Source organism: Aphis gossypii, chromosome 2 (genome assembly GCF_020184175.1).
Source record: "Aphis gossypii isolate Hap1 chromosome 2, ASM2018417v2, whole genome shotgun sequence".
Lineage (NCBI taxonomy): Eukaryota > Metazoa > Arthropoda > Insecta > Hemiptera > Aphididae > Aphis > Aphis gossypii.
This window is the reverse complement of record NC_065531.1, coordinates 7,511,182-7,532,359: the sequence shown is the minus strand read 5'-3', so window position 1 is coordinate 7,532,359 and position 21,178 is coordinate 7,511,182. Positions and strand designations below refer to the sequence as shown.

The window sequence follows — 21,178 nt, the reverse complement described above, 5'->3', positions numbered from 1 at the left end:
TCCTGCTTTATTTATATCTACTTGCCCCATAGATCCTAAAGAATTTCCCAAATTTCCCAGTACTTATTTCATTTCAACTTCCAATGTCTCCTGACTAATATAAATACCGCTAAAATACCTAGCACACCAAATTCCTAAAAATGCTATTATTTTATACTAACGTGTATATTGTATACTGTATAGTTAATAAATTCAATAGCCAATAGGTAGGTACCTACTTATACCTACACAACACTTATTTTTTTCCCCGATGTTTACATTTATTTATACAAGATTTTTTTAATCGTGTTTACTATTGTATAATGGATATGCATCTTTTTAAAAAGATATTATTTTAATTATTCAACATTATGATGCAATATTAGTTTAATATTGATTTCGTTATTTTACTATGTTTTAGTACAAATTAATACGATTAAAAATAATACCTAATTAAGTATTAATTACTCATATTACAAATGTTATGAATAAATAATGAAAGTATGGCTGTGGACGAGTTACGGTCAGGCGTTGATTTGCTGCTCGAAACTCTGAGACAGGCCAGGATTATATACACAAGGTATTCCAAGGCATTTTCCATCGAATTAAAAATGCATTGGTTTATATCGATATAGTTATATACACGACGGATGTATTACGCCGCGTTTTCATTCGCGGCGGAAAATGCCGGTCGGCTTATATTTTGGCGGGTCAACGCCAAAGTACCTAATAAAAACCCAAACTTCTTATTTTACATTGTTTTAAATTAGAATGAGCTTTAATAATGAATGATGACGGAAAACGTCGCGGAATACATCGTGAAAAGCTCTAGCCATTTATAATATTATGTAAAAGTCGGTGGAAGATAATATAAGCGCTAAAATTAGATAAGAAAAAAAGTCGTATCGTACAAAAGCACCAAAATCCTGTGTGCTACGGATTATAAACATTAAATGTAAAAATAAATCATTCAGTTACTCCAAACGTTTAATCTTAATCGTAATATCATCGACATTTAAAAGATCAATTTTATGTAGGTCATTGTTTCATTCCATTCATATAGTAATTTATGTGTTATTAAAATTATAAAGCGAAACATATTTATTTATGAACTCTCCTCTTAATAAAAAATTAACACGAAGAAATAATTTTTTAATGGAAGAAATACCTGGATGGTGAAATAAGTAGTATAGAATATGTGAAAAAAATTAAAATTAAAAAAATCAAGTAATTTATTAAAATTATATTTATTTTTATGTAGGTATACTATATTTTAACGATTATATTGACAATTTTAAATATTTTTAAATAGCTAGTTATATAAAGTATTAATTTTGGCGCAAATAATAATACCTATTATAACAATATTTACACCTTTAGCACTTACGCCATATTATAGGTATATAGCCAGTCGAATTGGTAGTCTTATTATAATTTTAAGACTTACAAATTACAATTAAAGTATACATACATGCAGTGTAAGTTTAATAACTAATAACTAATAAGTAATTATTCATAATTGTTTATAATTTTATGGGTTAATTACTTAAAAGTTGAATATTATTCCATCAATAATTAAATAAATTAGATAGATAATATATAATTATATAAACTATATACCTAACTAATAATAATTTTAATGTGAAGAAATAATAAAATAATATTATGCATGATGCATCTATCTAAATAGTAAATATTTATAAATTTGTTTACCTACTTATCGAATATCTCTTCCTCGAATATTATTATATCGATATATAATAGTGATAGTGATGTTGTACCGATACATCGGAATTTAGAATCTTAAATATACGTTCAAGGTAGGTATAAGATTCTAAGCGTAATTATTATTTTAGAGTTAAATTCAAATTCGGGAATAATGAAAGAAACAACTTGATTTATTTTAGATTCTGAATCGAGTGATGAATGTATTGATTTTACAATAATGTGTGTGTAGTATATACACCGTGGGTACTTGTCGAAACTCGAAATACAATGCTTCAATTTAAAACTTCAGGGATGGTTTCCGGCAGCTAATTGAATAGGTTAGATTACTGGTTACTACATAGGTTAGGTAGTTTTGTCTTGGATTTTGAAGCAATTTTACTCATTAGTTGCCTGCCTTTTCAGTTTTCTACGTCTAAGGGTTAAATTATAATACACGATAAGTGATAAAAAATAATACGCGATGGAAATCGATAGATACAATATTATATTATACAGATATTGAATAGTTAAACATATTTATTTATATTTACATAATTTATTAATATGTGTAGTCGTGTAGACAACAACATGATTAGGTATGTAAGTAAATTTGAAAAATAAAAAAAAATATTTTTCTGAAAAAACTTATGTACAGACTACAGATTAAATGTCCTGTTAGTTTTATAAGGCTGTAGATAGCCTAGTCTAAAACAATAACAAAACTGCAACTGCATGCATGTATAATTAATAATTATTTATTACACACACACACACACACACACACACTTGCGTGCACTCATATTATATACCTATATAAATTTTTGTAAAATGTCATTACATCAAATCGACTGAATGTCTGAATCTAATACATAATTGTTTTTAAGAAGCTATGTTGTATTATATTAACAATATTTTTCTTGGTAGGTATAGAATTTGAATATTATATAAACTTAAAACCGGAAACATTTGCAGTTCATAGACGCAGGTAATAATAGATCCGCAGTTTGGAAGGTCTACCTTATTGTAGACGAGTAGACAGTAGACAACTGAAGTCTGTATTATAAATTCGTGATCTTTAAGAATAATTCTTGGCCTTGAAAAATATAATAGGTATATGAATATGAACCATAATCTCATCACGATTTCTGGCGTATCGCCGTTTATTAGCATAGAACTATTTAGCAAGGATAATTGTTGATTCAATCATAAATATGTTTATAAATCATTTAGTATATTTTATAATTCTCGTATGTTTGTTTCTTTAATTAGAAATACAATATAATCTGTATACTATTTTTGTTTTACAATAAGCTTATAAACAGCATAATATTGTGGATTACATGTAATTGGCTGATAAAAAGGATTACCCAGCGATATTTTTATAATTTTCGATAATATTAATCTATTATTCATGTATTAAATCAAATAGAACATGGACCGGGTATTGGGAGAGGTTATTCTGATAATTTGGATGGTCACACACTCACACTATAATTATTATTCCTGATGTTGCGGTCACGATGACGTAGTTCGCAGAGTGGTTTCGATTTCAAACATTCCTCCGAAACATTCTCTATTTTTTTATTTTAGTTATTGTATTGTAAATACTTGGGGTCCAATAAAATATTTTACAATATATTTAATTTTAAGTTTCTTATTTTTAAAAACTTTTTTAACATGGCGTAAGTTTATAATTAAATAAATTTACAAATTACCAATATAGCTTAACATTTAATTTGCTCAAAGAAGAATATATTTTATAAAAATTTGAAACAGCTTGGTTTAGTTCTAATGCTTTGACATATTTCGAAGAAATAAAAATTTAAATTTGTCATTACCTAAAAATTGTTAATTTTAATGATTTTTATGTAAAATATATTATAAATTTATTATTTATACATAGCCACATAAGTTAAATAATGTTTATTATAATTATTTAATCATACCTCTATGCTTAGTATATTGTACATATATATGGCGATATTATTTGTATGTACAGTACTACAGTGTACACTGTATAGTATACAGTATATATAATTTAGGTTGGCCTTCTTATTGTCGTTAAGTTTTTTTATTTCTCACACTTTGAAATTGATCAATTTTTATTATTAAAAAAATAATGTTTACATAGTAACGAATATTGCATTATTTTGGACTAAATTATAATCACGTACTTACCTGATAGTAAAAAATAAAAATTCTTATATTCTATACAACATATTTCCTCGGGTCTTTTCATTTTCAGCCCCCTTACAATATATTATTATTAAGTGTCTTCTAACTGTCACGAATACAACCTATATATTATGTTATTATAGTAATACATATTATATTATATATATAATATGCATTAAATTATTAATATTTAGACAGAAAATCGTTAGAAAACATGTCTATTATTTTTAATAATGTATTACTTTTGTTGAGTCATATACGTTAATCTTTAGTAATAAACCGATTAAGATAAACACAGTTGTTGACTATTGTTATTAACTTATAAGTCATGACTCTCTGAAATCGAATGTAAAACTGTTACTTGCTTACTTTAATTAATGATAAATATTTGTAATGTATGTTTAAAACATTGATGAGTCGTTTTTATTGTACAGCCGCCAACCATTTTATCTTATATCCCAATATATTATGTACACAATAATAGACAATATATTATTATTATACTAATATATTATTAGTCTAGAGATGGAATTGTTTCATTTATATGCATTCAATCATTTTTATGGGTCAATTCCTAATTTACACTTTTTGTTTTCCAATGCATAAGTCAATTTACATCTTCTTCAACACCTGGTTTAAATCCAAATCATGAATTATTTTAATTTATAGCTAATAATGCATATATATAAATTGTGGTGATCCAAAGACAAAAATAACTTATAAATGTGCACATACGTATAATATATTGAGTTATCAAAAAGTTGGTAATAGCTATAATAGTCTTATATCTAACATATTTTTTTTGAAAGTCGGCAAAAAAAGTAAATTGGGGAGGGTATATAATCTCTAATTTTCCTAACTGGGTACGCCATTACATATATTTTCAGTATTTTCATGACGAAGTCTAGAAAAATAATAAAATACGCTCATTAATCTGTAACCATTATCGTTGAAATAATTTAAATATTTCATTATATTAATATATTAATTTAATATTATAATTAATACTCTTTATAAAGAAGAGAATACTTCGGTCGTGGTTAAATCTCATATCCGCTGTTAACAGTAGGTGCTCTACTTGGTAATTATTTAAATATTACAGAAAATATTTTAACAACGAATAATTATTTCTTCACGTAGATACAACACATAAATATAATGCATGTGATTATTTCTGTAATATTCATCAGTTAATATTTAATAAATATTTATTGACTTCTTGAGCTAATAAAATTGGCAATTATTACCTAATATTAAGATCCGGAAATGTGACACGTCAAGCTTAAATTATTTAGTTGTATAATATTTATTATATATATATAGTTATTATACTCTGAAAGTTTCGTCACTTTTATTTTAATATAACATTTTTAGTTGAATGATGTGTTGGTACAATTTATGTACCTACGCACCTACGCCCATAAAAAATATTACGCTCAAGTGTGACTACCCGGTTTCCTTGTCATAGATCCAGCCCTGTACACATAATAATATGATACAAATAAGGAACGGATTCAGATTCCAGAGCGATGATCTTGGAGGCGCGGAAACGATGTTATTGTACATAATACAAAAAGTTTTAATCGCAAAAGTATCAAGCCATTAATTATAATTTATAATTATAAATACTTTAGTTCTTTAGTAGCTTATGATTTAATTTATTTTTTTCATAATATAGGTATTACTGTATTAGGGATTTAGGCATACTCAATTTATTTTATTATTTAGATACTTCTATCCGTCTATGATATCCAATTGGTAGATTATTATATAAGTTTTTCTAAAAAAATGGGAAAGTGAGTTGAATTCTGTAAAGCGGGAAGAGAAGACACGGTCCTCTGATAATATACCTACGCGCTCACCCAAGTTGTTAATAAATAAAAATCTATATTTGTAATGGTCAACGATTCACGTATCATCGCTGCTGCACTTCGGCGGACACTATAAATCGTTTATAATATTATGTAGACAAACCCAATTCGTAAGTACCTACCTCCTATACATACAAAAAATTATTAAAATATCACACCCAGACGACGTGTTGACGATTAAAAAATGAAATAAATCGAAAAGAATAAACAAAAATCGTAGTCATACAATAATAATAATAATAATACGTTTATACGTGTCATGTGACATCTTATTTATTATAAGTGCGTCCGGTAATAATATTACATCATATCGTGTCGACATCGGCGATTTGTTATTTGACAGTGCCACATGACTACGAACTTAAAGAAAACAAGACCCCCTCGTTAATATTTAAAGCGTCATTTTATCGTTTTCGAACGGTTTTTCGGCAATTTTTTTTTATTGTTAGTATAATATTAATAATAAATGATTATAATAAAATATTAAAACGTTAGGGTCACGGCGTAGTTTTTGTTGTTGTTGTCGTCCGTTGTTACTGGTTATGCCGTAGTCCGGACACGTCGGACTCGGACCATCGGACTGTCCGACCCGCGGCCGCCGTCGGTGCCGACATAAAAAAAGTCCTTGACGGCCGCCGTTTTTGTATTGGTTAGCCTGTAAAATACTGGTTATAATATTATAGACAGTGCCTCGGCGTTTGTCCTCGTCACCCGCCCGCCCCACTGTGCTTTACGTTTACGCTGTTCGCCCGCCATTCATCAAGCGCCCATCGCCGCCACTGCAGCTGCCGTAGTTGCCGTCGCCATCGCCATCACTTCCCAAGCGCCCTCGTCTGCCCCGTCCGTCTTCTCTGGCCGTTTCTCTGTTCTCTCTTTAGTTGTTTCAGTTTTCGGTGTCCGTGCTGTTGTTCGTCGCCCGTTTCTGTCTATACACAACGTTCATTAATTGTCAGTCACCACTTTCACTCGTTTAGTCGTTCCCGTTCGCTACTTTCCGTTTTATTATATAATAATATATTATTCGTTCACGCGTTCGTCCTACAGGTTGGTACGTTCACTTAATCGTTTGCTCACTGTTATCAACGAACAACGATTTACATAATAATTTGTTTTTGTTTGGGTATTATGCACGCAAACATTTAATGTTATTTATATATTTATGCCGTAGATAATACGATATAACTGCGCATAAATTATAAATTATAATATTTTGAATATAATCATAAACAATATTTTATTAATAAACTTGTTTACTGTGGGTTTTTATTCCTCAGACTGTGAACAGAAATCGTATACAATGGCAATCAAAGGATTAACGCTGTTGGTGGTGGCTCTTGCGTTCTGCAACTCTGCAGTTAAGGGTGAGTGTAACTGTTATTATCCTTTATTGTGTTTAGTTCCAATTGCAGGTTGCTCGTTTACTAGAATATGGCTTGGCGACAAAAGCCGTAGGCTATTCTACAATTTATTTCTATAAACATTTGTTATGAGCACTACTAAAATAGATTTGATCATTAAATCCTCTTCAGTTTTCAGAAAGTTCGATAGGAATTAATTAATCTCATAAAATGGAACTTTGTTCAATTCCTATTTTCATGATTAAAAAAATCAAAAATCAAAATTGATTTAAAACTTAATATTTAAAAATTGAAACAAAAAGTGTTATTGTTAGGTACTTCTAAAATTGAACACAATTCTAGTCATATTTTTTGAAATAATAAAGGGATTTTGTTTCTGATGTATTCTTAAACACTTATAACCAAAATAAACTTTTATATCTCTGCTTATTTAGTGCTAGATGCTTGTACTGATGAGATTATTGACCGAATTGTAATAACAATAAGAGGGACACCTATTTTGTTTCTAACAGGTAGGGGAAGGCAGATGATTAGTAATCAATATTATTTTTTAATTTGTCATTCCAATATCCAAGGTCTAACACTGACTGATGGGTGTCAATTACTATTTACGTAGGCTGCACCTTACACTTCGTCCACATTAGTTCTTATTATTGTTTTATTTTTTAATTAAATTATATATTTGGTAATATTGAATGGTAAGTTCATTATATACCTATTGTCTGTTATAGTTATTATCTCCATCTCTCTCTCTCTCTCTCTCTCTCTCTCTCTCTCTTGTAGTATTCAATCTAATGATAGGTTTGCAGCAACTTCCATATTTTTCTATCACTAGCCTTCTTCTTCAACTCTTGATATGAATTACATACCCGATCTTCTATTATCTGACTTATGTATTACGATCATAGACCTTATACTATAGCTTATACTATAGTATAAGCTATAGTATGAGGTCTATGATCGCAATATTGGTCTACTTCTATGATTTTTTCCATTGATTACTCCTTTCAACTTTAGTAATAGCAGCCTAATGTGTCTTAAAATATGATCTATTAATTAATTTTATCTTTTCTGTATACTCTTCCACAATGATTTCCCCTCAAACCCCCTTTCTAAAACTTTTCATTAGTAATTCTATCAGTCTAACTTATCTTTTCCATCTTCTTGTAGCACCACATATGTGGTTATCCATAATAATCGTAAAGGTCGCTGATGGTCAAGATGAACTGGACGGGTTATAACATTTTTATCCGCTATTTTAATAATAAATATACATGAATATAAAAACCAAAATGTATTTTACTTGTTATTATAATTATTAATTATGTTATTTATTGCAGTGAAACTAGAGTTTAACAATATTTTTGATAATTATTACAAAGTAATTAGAACCAAATTTGTGTATCTAATTTTATTTACTAAATTTTTCTATTATACAAATATGTGTTAATAAGATATTGATGATCATATGACTAATATGGATGTTGCACTGTGTCTATATAATGTAATCACTAATCTTATTTATGTTTATTTCAGGATCGAATGATTGTACTTTGCCTTGGTTAGTGGATAACAATCCATTTATCTCTAAGGTTGAATCTTTTTCTGTCAATAGATGTCCTACTCCTATTATTGGAGATCCAGCTAAAGAATATTGCTGTTATACTACTGACGGAAAGGTTGAATGTTGCAATTTCCAAGAGTTTATGCTCTTTGGGTATGTGTGAATAAATTATTTTTATTTATTTTTAAATTTTAATTACTTTTATATTTTTCAGATTGATTTGTCTTATTCCAATTCTTATTGTTTTGCTGATTCTTTCATCAATTCTCAGTTGCATATGTTGTTTATTGTGCCCATGTTGCGCTATTTACAAACGTAGGCAAGCTGGCAGTAAGTAGTACTTAATCATTTGGCTTATTAGTTAATTACAATTAAATAGATAAACTAGTTATACTAAGTATAACATTAATTACAATAGCCATGTATGTTATCATTTGATAAATTATTGTTCAATTAGGTATTATTAGAAGTACTGATATTTATTGACATTTATTTATTTTTTAATATTATTATTTTAATTTTGTAGTTCCATTTGCACAGCTTCTTCTAATTTACATTTTTTCTTCATTGTGCATGTTCTATAAATATAAATTAGTCAATATATCTTAAACATTTGAAACCTGTATTTGTTTTATTGATGGTTTAATAATGTTTTAAGTTATATTCATTAACATTTTATTATCATTAAAAATTAAATAATAATATTTTAATAAAGATGGATTAATACTTAACACGTTCACCTCTGCATGGATATTCCTAATTTAGTGAAACACGCTGTGTTATTGTTGATAACATTATACGTATGACGATCCATGATCGGCGACGACCACTGCCTTTATCAATGAAGGTAATAGCCTCGGCGCCAATTAAAGATTGTCATTAATTCAAAATACTAATATTTAGTTTCTAATTAACTGGAATGTTTTTGACTCTTAATATACTGGCAAGAAAGTCCATGTTTAAGTCTAATATAAAATAAATAGGTAGATACTCAATTATATAATACTATTTTTAAAATAAATAATAAGTCTAGAAAAACAAAGGTGTGCAAAGCACAGATTACTAGAAGAAAATACACTAGAAATAAAAACTGACTGCAAGTCATTATTTATTAAGACATTCTGAATGGCCATGCTAAATATTAAGGTAGTGTTTCTGTGGCCGAATTATTTATTGGCATATCTAAATAAACTTACTAATGAAAATCACGTATTGGCTGCGGCCATCAGTGTCCTACTACCACAGAATAGATTAAAATATTAAATACTACTCCTAATGATGATCCGTGATTAGCAGCGGCAGTAAACGTGTTAATTGTATTATTCTTATTAAAATAAGCAAATTTAACAAATTTATTATAACACACCTTTCCGCGTCATAGTATTTTATAAAACAAACAAAGAATGTCAAATATCTGTATTGCATGGTTCACTTTTTTAATACTTCTTAAGAAAGCTATATATTATTTAGTTCATAACATTTATATTATTAACAAATAATATTCAACATTTTTATTTTTTAAAACTTATTAATTTGTAAAATTGTAAAAAAAAAATAATGCTAAATATCAGTTACCAATATTGAATATATTATTTTTAGATTTTTTATGTTTAATTTTACTATTACAAGACCATAGAAATGTTTTATTACATTATATATGTTCTAAAACCTTAACTAAAAATACAGTTTCTTAATTTTTATTTAGAAACTATTTAGGTAAAATTTTCATGTTTATATTTCAACTATTCCCTATTTGATGATAAATGTTTATTATTTAATTTATAGACATTTATTTTAAATTAAGTACCACAAAATTGTTTAATGTTTGAATATTATTTGTTGTAATGGTATTTTGAAAATGCATGTAATTGTGTCGGTTGTGGATTTCATAATTCCCGTGAATAAAAACTGACTACAATTTAATGCATTTTCACAGGTTGTGTTTAAAAAAATATTACTGCAGGGGTACTTGTTCAACCGCTTTCAACCAATTGTGTCATTATAGATGGTATACCAACTATAATATCCAGTCAAGGATCCTATTATGCTTCAGGTATAAATTATATTTTATTTTATTTTTCTTATATAAAAGTATTAAGTTTGGGAGGATTCCGATTTTTGTCTAGTCCGGTCAACCGACCATAAATTGTTTTTAGAAATTGCTTTATCGTGTTAATCTTTGCAAAAAATCAGGAAATTAACCATCATCATATTAAAAAAAATGGTTATCATTTTTGTCAAGAGAAATGTAGAGGTGGGCAATTGGACCTTATGCAATCAAATTTTTTAAGTCTGGAAATAGCCCAATTGATTTTACAAAATTATGTTATTGATAAATTGATTTAAGAAATTGCTCTTCTAAGTTTCATAAAACTTTCAAAAAAGGCAAGAGCAAAATTTTTTGTTAATATATGCTATATGTGTATATTAGAAAATAGAATTTCATACTTAGTGTATGCTATTTGCAGATGGCCAATAGAAAAAAATTACAGGTGTACCAAAAATATACTATTTCAATTTTGTACCCATTATTTTGAAGATTTTAACTACATTTAATGAGATCAAAATAATATTAATAAAATTGCCACCACTGTGGATATTTTTTAAATTTATACTGTGTTTTCATGTATTCATTACCTATGCAATATTTTTTCAGCTTCAACAGGAGGTTCTACACCTTTAATACCTAACGAGTACCCTAAACAATACTATAATTAGTTAAACTATTTAACTAATAAAATTAATTTATCTATATTATGTATGATTTTATAGTATGTTAAGTATCTGATAAATTTACTAAAAATATTTTAAGTAATTTAGATGTTAATGGATTTAAAAATAAAAAATATATGTTGACATTAAATAAGAATACAGTTATTGATTGTAAAGCTTCAAATGCATTTTGAATCTAATATTATGTAAAGTATTATTTATTATTACACATATAATATTATATTTAAATTTATATTTTTGCCAATATGAATAACTATGTATCTAAATTTAGTTTTTTATTAAGATATTTTTTTACACAATCAAATTAATTGTATTCATTTAAAATAAGTTTACAAATTGCTGACAGTGATGTATATTCCTTTTTATATATTTAAATTATTTATATTAAATATATTTAATGTTAAGCGCAAATCTATGTTTTTATTTACATTTTTTTAATTCTGTATCATTTTAATAATTTAATAAAAAACTTCAGTTTAAACTTTTTTAATATTTCATTAAAAGCTGGTGCCAAATGCATTTAAAATAATAGTCTGGATGTCAATTAATTTATTTTGCTACATTAGTTTTTAACATACTTATTTGTTTTTTTTTTATTATTACACTTTTTTAATTGGTTGAATATGTAAAACTTTTTATGCTGTTTTATTTAATAAACATAATGTCTGATAAAATTTTTTAATTTATTTTAGTTCATATATTATAACAAAAATTATTTTCACAAATATGATTAAAACATCATTGTTATAGGTTTTGTTGTTGTTAAACAACAATATGAGTATATGACCAATGTGAAACAAAAATTAACTATGAAGATTGAAAAATACTTAAAATATCACTTTTATTGTTTTATTTTTTTATACAAAAGTATTTGTTGAAATGTTCTTGATTTTTAATACTTTAATTTAATTTAAAAAATATTTTAATTAAATTGAAACTATATTATATTCTATAGTACTAAACTAAATTATATCTATCTTATCAATCCTCTGGAATTATCAATATTTTGTGGTTCCAATAAATTGAACATTCTCATTAAGATTTTGCTTCATCTAAAATTATTAATTATTATTAAATATAATAATTAAAGGTTTACTGGAGAGAAACTAGATTGATTACTAGGCAATCTGTGCTATTCAACTAAGTGTTGCATTGATCTCAACACAGTTTTTAGTCATTTGTTTGTGATTGAAAAATAAGAATCTTATTACTTATTAGTTATTAATGAATGAAAATGAGTTTTTGAAAAATTACCAAAATATAAATTACAATTTATAATGTACATATTTGAAAGGTCTATTCATGATAATCATAATTTTATGATACATTTTTTTTCATTTAATAGTAATGAAAACTTATGACTTTATGAGAAACTGTTTCATTTTCAAACTGTATAGCAATAATAATTTAAAAATTTATTTTTAAAAATGAATAGTTTTTGAATTTATAGATTTTATCAAAATTTGAAATTAAAATTCTAATACAAAACATTTAACAATGTATTTTCTAAAGATATAAATTTCTGTATGAAAAACTTGTTAAGAACTTTTTTTTAAATTTTCAAGATATTTACCCAAACACAAAAATTTTATATCACACATAAAATCAAACAAAATCAACGATTTAATAGTATCTACTAATAACACGTAGGTATACAGCTTAAAAATTTAAAAATGCTATCATATCTTGAAGTGTGCTGTGTAGACCAGCGTTTCTTAAACTTATTTATCCGTGGAACGTGGAACCCTTTTTTGTGTCCACTTTTATCGAGGATCTCCTATGTTTTTTTTTTAAATTTTAGCTATTGTTATTTAGCTTTCATCAATAAACTATTAGGTACAGTTTGATTATTAAAACCCCTACTCTGTTTCAAAAGTTTTAATGCGTATAACATTTTTTCCTCACTAGCCGCTACTAACTTTTAGTTCGAATTTTTAAAGTAATTTTCTTGACAATTTTGAAAAAAGTACTCAAGTTTCTTGGAACCCTTAAGTGATCTGCGCGGAACCCCAGGATTCAGTGGAACACCAAACACAGTTTAAGAAACGCTGGTGTAGACATATAGAATTATAAACATATGTTAACATTTTCAATTATGTGTGTTTTTTATTACCTATAACAAAAGATTAAAGTAAATATTATTAAAATCAAATTTAATGTGAATATTTCAGATTTATCTATAAAATTTTAAATTCAATATTTTAGAAATTAGGAGCATTCATGGACAAAAATGGGGGAGGCGATGAGTAGTAAGTTAATCAAATTGTCTTACATTTATCAAAATATATATTGCTGAATACAGTATTATTACTATAGTATAATATTATTGATGACTTATTTATTACGATATTGATGTACCTATGTATAGGTATTTTATTTTTTTCGTCGTATGGTACATACTCATAAAATGTGTAAATAAGTAATTAATGACAGCATTTAGAAATACCAAACTTAATCTAGGTTGTCTTCAGACAATTGAGAATATATTAAATTTCAGGATAATTGATCAGGACATCAGGTAGTTTAAGGAGATAGCAATGATAAATTCCATTGAACTGGGGGGGGGGGGGTAGAAAGGCTATACTTCGCTCCGCCCAATAAAAAACTGAATTAGTTTTAAATTTCTGTACGTTATGAAAAATAGAAATTTTATTTTAAATTTTCTACTTCAAGTTAAAAAAAAAAAAAAAAACAAATTAATGAAACGTATGTTAAATAATGAATGTATATTTTAACAAATAATACTCTTAAAGCTTAAAAATACATTTAAAACAATTATAGAATCTACTTATATTTAATTTTTGATTTAATTTTAATTTTTAACAAAGAAATATATAAAAAATAAACTAATAATAAAAGAGAAAAATCGATCATACAATAAAATTGGGAGATTAAAACAGTATATTTTTAATTTAAACTTTGTAATACAATTATTAAGTACAATATAAAAGTTGCTTTTATAAAAAGAAAGAGTAAAGATAAAGGATTAAATTAAAAAGCCTGCATGGTTAAAAAAAGATGCTTAATAGATACCTACCTATTATATATGATATTTTTTGTTGGTTTAAGAATATATTATATTTATTGTATTGGAAATGGATGTTGGAGTTCAAAAGAGATAATAGATAGTGTGCACGATGTATTAATAAGCTGGGGCAGAAGAAGAGTAAGTGGCTAATTTCACAGACCATTGGGTCATTATGAAATAGTAGATACCTATTTTACAACATATAACTACGACTTACAAGTATAAATTCAAATGCGATACAAGTTCAACACGACAACACATTTTTCATACAGTTTCAAAGTTCAAACGCTCTTTTAGAACAATATAATTCAGTTTCAAAGAGCAAAAATAAATCTATCGATATATTCCCTAAGGAATTAGGTAATAATATAAAGTATAAACTTTTAGAGAATTTACAAAGCTAATAAAAATATCATATTATTTTCTCTTAAAATACAATGTTTGATGTTTTATTTGTTAATAATTAATATCGAGATAATAAATACGATGCACCTTAATTGTCTTCAGTTATCCTAAAAAAAAACAATTACAAAATACATACTATATTTCGTTAAAAAATAAAACTAGGTAGGTATGTATTATATATATGTTTGTTTTCTCAAAATTATATGTTATGCTATCTGTTACAATATTATGAACATTAATTTGTTAATTATTAACAATAAGCGATACCTAATGGATAAAATAATATAGTGACAGGAAGACAGATAGAAAAAGCCTTCCAGTGGAGATACTAAATCGTGAATACAAATTTATGATAGCTATAGTAATGAATTAATAATAGTAAATACTAAATAGTAATCCAATAAATACATAGGTAGCAATTGAAATTTGAAAGTAATAATAATAGTTGTAGTTCTAAATTTATTTATATATATATATATTATATATATTTGTTTGTATACGATAAGCAGGTCACCACTGTGTTTTAAGTCTTTTTTGGGGATTAGGTACCTGGAAGAGTTGTAGATAATAGTTGAGCGATAAGGGGGTTGTGAAGGTGAATTAGTTTCCTATTAAAAAGTTTGGAAGTATCCGCATCGGCTCCCGTTTGTCCGTTTCGGCTCCCTACTTTATTTTAAGGTGGCCGTATCGGCTCTGACCTGATGCCAGTGGTATGGATGTATCTGCTCCCAATCAACAACATTTGAAACTCGAGGACGGTTGTAGGTAACTTGGGAAATTTTCTCAATTTGGCTGCACTTAAATTTTTCCGAAACCTATTCATATCATCAGTAGTTACAACATCCGACATTCCACTGATCGTTATTTCACGCCTAATAATTTTTGTAGGGCGTTCACATAGAGCATCATTTGCTTTCCGTTTCAACGAATTACTGATTTTTTGGCGTGCTTAAGTACCTAGTATCTGCTTCATGACCATGATCAAGGTTTTGTTCCACTATCACTTCATTCAAGACTTTTATAAAAGCAGTACACCCACGTTTTGTACACTTCCACCGCTCAATATCTCCTAACAAATGTTTATGGAATCCGAATTTGTATTCGTCAATCACAGCTAATTGTTTACCAGCTTTGCTAAGCATGTACTCCATGACAAAAAATAAACAGAAAAACGCACTACACTTCGCAATTTTTATAATTGTATATAACTGAAAATATGCTTAGACACGCTACACTTCGCTATAAAACGTGAACTAACATCAAATAATATTTTGTTATTTCATATAGCTGTATAAATGCGATAAACTAGCTATCAAAAAATTCGCTATCGAAACCGTACGCAATACGGCCATTAGGAATAACGACCCGGAGCCGATACGAACTCATTAACGTCCAGCGGGAGCCGATACGGTATCATCCAAAAGTTTATAATGAAAATTTGCTATGTCACTGACAGTGAGTACTTATTTTAAAGTCAGAGCTAAGGGTATTAGGTATTGGAAACGTAGAATGGAGCTTTTGAGATGATGTAAACACTTTGAATTGAAACCTTCCAATCTTTGCATGCGGTTTTGATATTTAGCTAAGCCTCACCATAGGACTAAATGTGAAATGGGTCTAAGCAGTAGTTTACTAGGTACCTAGTTTTATATTTTTTTAAGTTAAGAATGAACAAAGCAGGCGGAGATGATACAATATATTTTTAATTCTGATAAATATTATGTGTACTTATAAATATTATTGTTGAGTTTGGAAATTACTTATATATTTTTCACAACGATCGAATAATTTGAACAAATTAATTAAGTATAAGATAATAGGGACTGGAATACGATTTGTCAACAATATTGGTATTGAACCTTGCATCTAAATTTTCTACTCGGAGCATAATATTAAAATTTTAAATATACTTATTTCCAGAGACCAGAAGCAAAAAGATAATAAACTTCGTTAGATTAACCAAACCATCATTAAAAATTAAATTTTCTTTACGATATAGGTACAAATTACTTAAGTAGCGATAATATAATTTTATAATAATATAGGTAAAAATTGGCAAGCAAATTTAGAATTTTATCTGGACGTTTTCTATACATGGTACAATTAATTAGGTATGTGAATTTTTATTTTTTGAAAATATTTAAATTTGTACATACTTGTATAAATGACAGTCGCAGGTCTTTGAGGAAATCTTGTAGTGGTATGATGATACGGTGGTGGTGCACTGCAATCTGTTAAATTTCCCTCTAATATTAGTTATATACTTAAGTATTATATTATATTTTTGGCTAGGCCAAGTATTTTGGTCAACATCAAGATGTATCAATAAACATTGGCCACTACTAAAATTCACGAAGATTATACTAAATATTTTCATCATAATGTTATTCAATTATAGCTTATTTAATGATTAAAATTGAATGATAATGCAGGAAATACGTAATATGTTTTCATGCTTACTTCTCATCTGTCTGCGTTTATAAATCATACAAAATGGGCACAGAAAACAACACAAACAACTGACGAATGATAGAATGATTAATACAATTAAAATAATTGGAATAAGACAAATTAATCTGAAATAAATATTACAAATTATTTTATTATATGATTATGTTAAAAATAATGAAAATATTTTACCTAAAAACGAAATACTCTTGAAAATCGCAACACTTGACGTCTCCGTCCGTATTGTAACAACAGTATTCCTTATTTGAGTTTCCAAAAAGTGATGGACATCTGTAGACTGTCTTTGATAAAATCTTTGTGTAAAATGGATTTTTTTCCGTCATCCATGGTGGAGAACAATCAGTGGCCCCTTTAAATTTTAATTGATTTTTATTGTTATGGATAATTTTAAATAGCTGAGAGTTTTTTATATTTTTTTCCTATTTTCATGCCTTTATACTTAACTCTGTATTTTAATTTTGTTTTTTAAGTAGGAATGTACAATCATTTTTTTGAAATTGTTGTTATATAGGTACACGTAATAATAATATTATAGTAGGTATCGTATTAGTACCCTAATCAAAATTTGATAAGAAAAACGAATTTAATAAAAAAATTAACACACTCTAAAATATTAAATTCTTATTAAGGGGGTTGACGTAGGTCGAAAAAATTTATAAAATAACTAAAATGCCAGACAAAAGTGTGAATAAGCTTGCACCACAATAGATTGATCCAATTTTAATTATTTTGGTTTCCTATATTGTAAAATGTTTATTTTTCATTTTTATTATTAATTTATTATAAATTATAATATAATTTGTTAGTTTAATGTAGGTTAATGTAGTAATTATTATTATTAGCTATTAATTATTATTTAAAAATGATGAAGAATTAAGTTTTAATTTTTTACATACAATTTAAATGCTTTTTTATTAAAAAAAAAAATTGTATGCATACATTATAATACAATTAGTAACCAATTTTACGATTACTATATAGGTGTGTGACTGCTCAAGCGACGGAAGTGGTCCATTAATACTACCTACTTCTACACATGAACTCAATTTAATTTAATATATTATTTTGTATATATTTTAGGCAATATTAATGAGATGACATGGTCACTTTCATTTAAGATAACGTAAAAAGTTGTCAAGTATTGTGGGCCGTGACAGAGGCGCTACAAATATGAGATGGTTTGACTGATTAAGACGTTTATATGGAGTTTAGTATAATAATATAGGATCATGCCAGTATTATAGTATTGGTTGGAATGTTGAGGTTATGGAGTGAGGTTTTATTGTTGACATAACAGAGGTGTATAGAGGACATTTATCTTATGAAGAGTTTAAGATTTTATGATTGAAAGGATCGAATTATTTTTTAAATTCTTGTATATATGTTATACGTTATAATAAAGTTATAAGTAAAAAAAATATTCATACTTGAGAACGTCAAGTGGTTTTAGGGTCTAGATATTCATCCATAACATTGTATCTTTAATCTACGAGTACTAGAGTACATCAACATTTTTGTACAAATATTGTACGTTTTTGAACAGAAAACAAAATGTTATTATCAGCAGCTCTGAAGTTCCAGCCTTCCAGGTGGTTCTCGTCCAAAATCTAGACTAATATTATTATGTAACTTAAAATATACAACATATGTTGACTGTGTTGTGCTATAATATAACCTACAACCCGGCTCATACAGTCATATTTCAAGTGAATTTTCTCGAATATTTGAATTGACTATTCGATCTAAGGGGAGATGTTGTTTAGTAATAGTTCAAAAATTCGATTTTTTTAAAAGTAAAATATAATGCTCAGTACCTATGTTATAAATTGAACACAAGTAGATATTCTACAATTCTTACAAATAGGTAGTAATTTGAAAATTTTTTCTTTTAACACATATTATATTGGTGTATATTTTATTGGTATAAATGGCAGGTAATAATAAATTATAGGTAACTAATAAATACCTTCCAATAATGAGTATTTTTATGTTAAAATAAAAAATAACCAATTTGGGTCATTTTATTTAGGTACTTATATATTTTTTATATCTTAATGTTAGGTTTTTATTGCTCACATATGTTTCTTAAAAATACACGAGAATATAAGCTAAATTACGTAAGAAATAGAAATATAATTTAGTTTCGTTTTTCTACTAAAATAAATAAATAGTTATGTATAATCCATTATATTATATAAACCTTGAATTTAAAAATTCATTATTAAGATGGTAAATAAGCGTTTCATATTAAATTATGACTCAATAATATTCATAATATAATATTATGTAATATACGTATACAGAATACCTATACTGATAAACAACTGATACTTGATCGAAGTATGATTCATAATATAAAATTATAATTTATAAGATTAATTTTAGATTAAATAAAATTAAAAATGTTAATATTGGTAACAATATTGTTACCTGACTAAAATATGAAGTTGGTATTTTTGAAACTCAGTGATAAGTACTTTACACTTTTACAAACCTAATTATCTATTAAAAATAATATTATTATTTATTTTGTATCAATAGTATGTTACGTTAGGTGTTTGGAATACCTACCTACCTATTTTAATTAAATGGCAAACCCATTCAATTTGTTACGACCTATGATCTTATCGGTACCTACCTATAATATTGATGTTTGATAATTACTTATTAGTAATTATATTGACCTTTTTAACATTTATGAGGCGTGTTATAGAAAAATAAACTACTTTTTTTCCAAATTAAAAATTGAGAACCTTCTTTTTTACTGTGAATTATTAAGCAAAAGGTATATCATAATTCAAATATAGTAAATTTAAGTTCAATAGAGTAGTTTCTGACATTCGTGTTGGTATAAATGTATAATTAGTAGGTAGATACCTAATTAATATCACGAATAATAATCCTTATTAGGTAATAGTTTTACACTTTTTCATCAAATACAATAGTGTAATAGTATCTATACTTATAACAGACATTTTTATTAAGTACTAAAATGCTAATATATTTCTGTTAATAATTATTATTTTAAAATCATATCTATAGATCATAGCACATTAGCATCCATATATATTTAAACTTATCACGGCCACGAGCTATTATTCTTAATTCTGAGTAGATATAGTGTTATTCAGAAATTAAACGTTTAAATTTTTATTTATGTACATAAATAAAGAAATTAAAATTAAAATAACATTGTCTTAAAAATTTAGTAGAAAGAAAAAAGATGGACCTCATTATAAACAAAGAAGTATTTGTATCACAATAGGAAAAATATATATTGATGACTAAGATAGACTAATAAATGGTAACTTTATATATTATATGTGCCATTGTTTAAAAATTTAAAAATATAAAAAGTGTACACTCTACATTGTTATGTAGGTATACATAAACATAAAATATATACATGAAATCATAAAGTGTACCTATTATATTATTTATAAATAAGTCACGATAAATTATTATATTACCGGTTACTAGTTAGACTACTATTGATTATTACTTATATTATTATATTTAATTGCATACATTTTATATTACATAAAATTCATAAAATTTATATAAAATTCTTACCAGATAAATGTGTAGCCAGCTGCAGCATAAAAAAAATTGATATCACTGTTAATTTTTTCATTGTTATATTTTTTATTATAAAGAATATAATAAATAAGTATACTTCATGTGTGACAGTATCATGTAACAAATAGTAGCAAAAATAAAATAAACTATAATATATAAAAAAGTTAGATACTTAATTGTTGAAATGATAAAAAAAACAATAGCAGCACATTATACTCATTATATCTATATAGTAATTACTTATTTATTTGATAAATATCTTTCGACTCAAGTAGTAGATACCTACATAATAGACCCAACTATATTTATG

At 26.4% G+C, this 21,178-nt stretch overlaps 2 protein-coding genes across 7 annotated transcripts; one reads left to right on the top strand and one right to left on the bottom strand.

Moving 5' to 3' along the window:
- The first annotated feature begins 6,533 nt into the window (after nucleotides 1–6,533).
- On the top strand, nucleotides 6,534–11,781 carry LOC114125791 (uncharacterized). Of its 4 annotated transcripts, none has more exons than XM_027989565.2 (6): nucleotides 6,534–6,780; nucleotides 7,007–7,093; nucleotides 8,627–8,807; nucleotides 8,869–8,984; nucleotides 10,618–10,707; nucleotides 11,311–11,781. In XM_027989565.2, exons 2-6 carry the CDS (start codon nucleotides 7,030–7,032, stop codon nucleotides 11,370–11,372), a joined length of 513 nt encoding a protein of 170 aa, XP_027845366.1. In that variant the 5' UTR covers nucleotides 6,534–6,780; nucleotides 7,007–7,029; the 3' UTR covers nucleotides 11,373–11,781. The 4 variants fall into 4 exon arrangements, with proteins under 4 accessions (XP_027845366.1, XP_027845365.1, XP_050056718.1 ...); XM_027989564.2 differs by having other exon boundaries at nucleotides 6,556–6,776; XM_050200761.1 differs by lacking the exon at nucleotides 11,311–11,781 and having other exon boundaries at nucleotides 6,580–6,780; nucleotides 10,591–10,703.
- Nucleotides 11,782–12,407: 626 nt separating this feature from the next.
- LOC114125762 (uncharacterized) lies at nucleotides 12,408–21,029 on the bottom strand. Of its 3 annotated transcripts, none has more exons than XM_050199926.1 (5): nucleotides 20,863–21,029; nucleotides 17,461–17,638; nucleotides 17,281–17,396; nucleotides 16,977–17,051; nucleotides 12,408–12,439 (listed from the first exon to the last, which is right to left on the bottom strand). In XM_050199926.1, the coding sequence occupies exons 1-5, from the start codon at nucleotides 20,921–20,923 to the stop codon at nucleotides 12,423–12,425; spliced, it is 447 nt and encodes a 148-aa protein (XP_050055883.1). In that variant the 5' UTR covers nucleotides 20,924–21,029; the 3' UTR covers nucleotides 12,408–12,422. The 3 variants fall into 3 exon arrangements, with proteins under 3 accessions (XP_050055883.1, XP_050055884.1, XP_027845335.1); XM_050199927.1 differs by lacking the exon at nucleotides 20,863–21,029 and adding an exon at nucleotides 18,717–18,847; XM_027989534.2 differs by lacking the exon at nucleotides 12,408–12,439 and adding an exon at nucleotides 14,807–14,927.
- Between the last annotated feature and the right edge of the window lie 149 nt (nucleotides 21,030–21,178).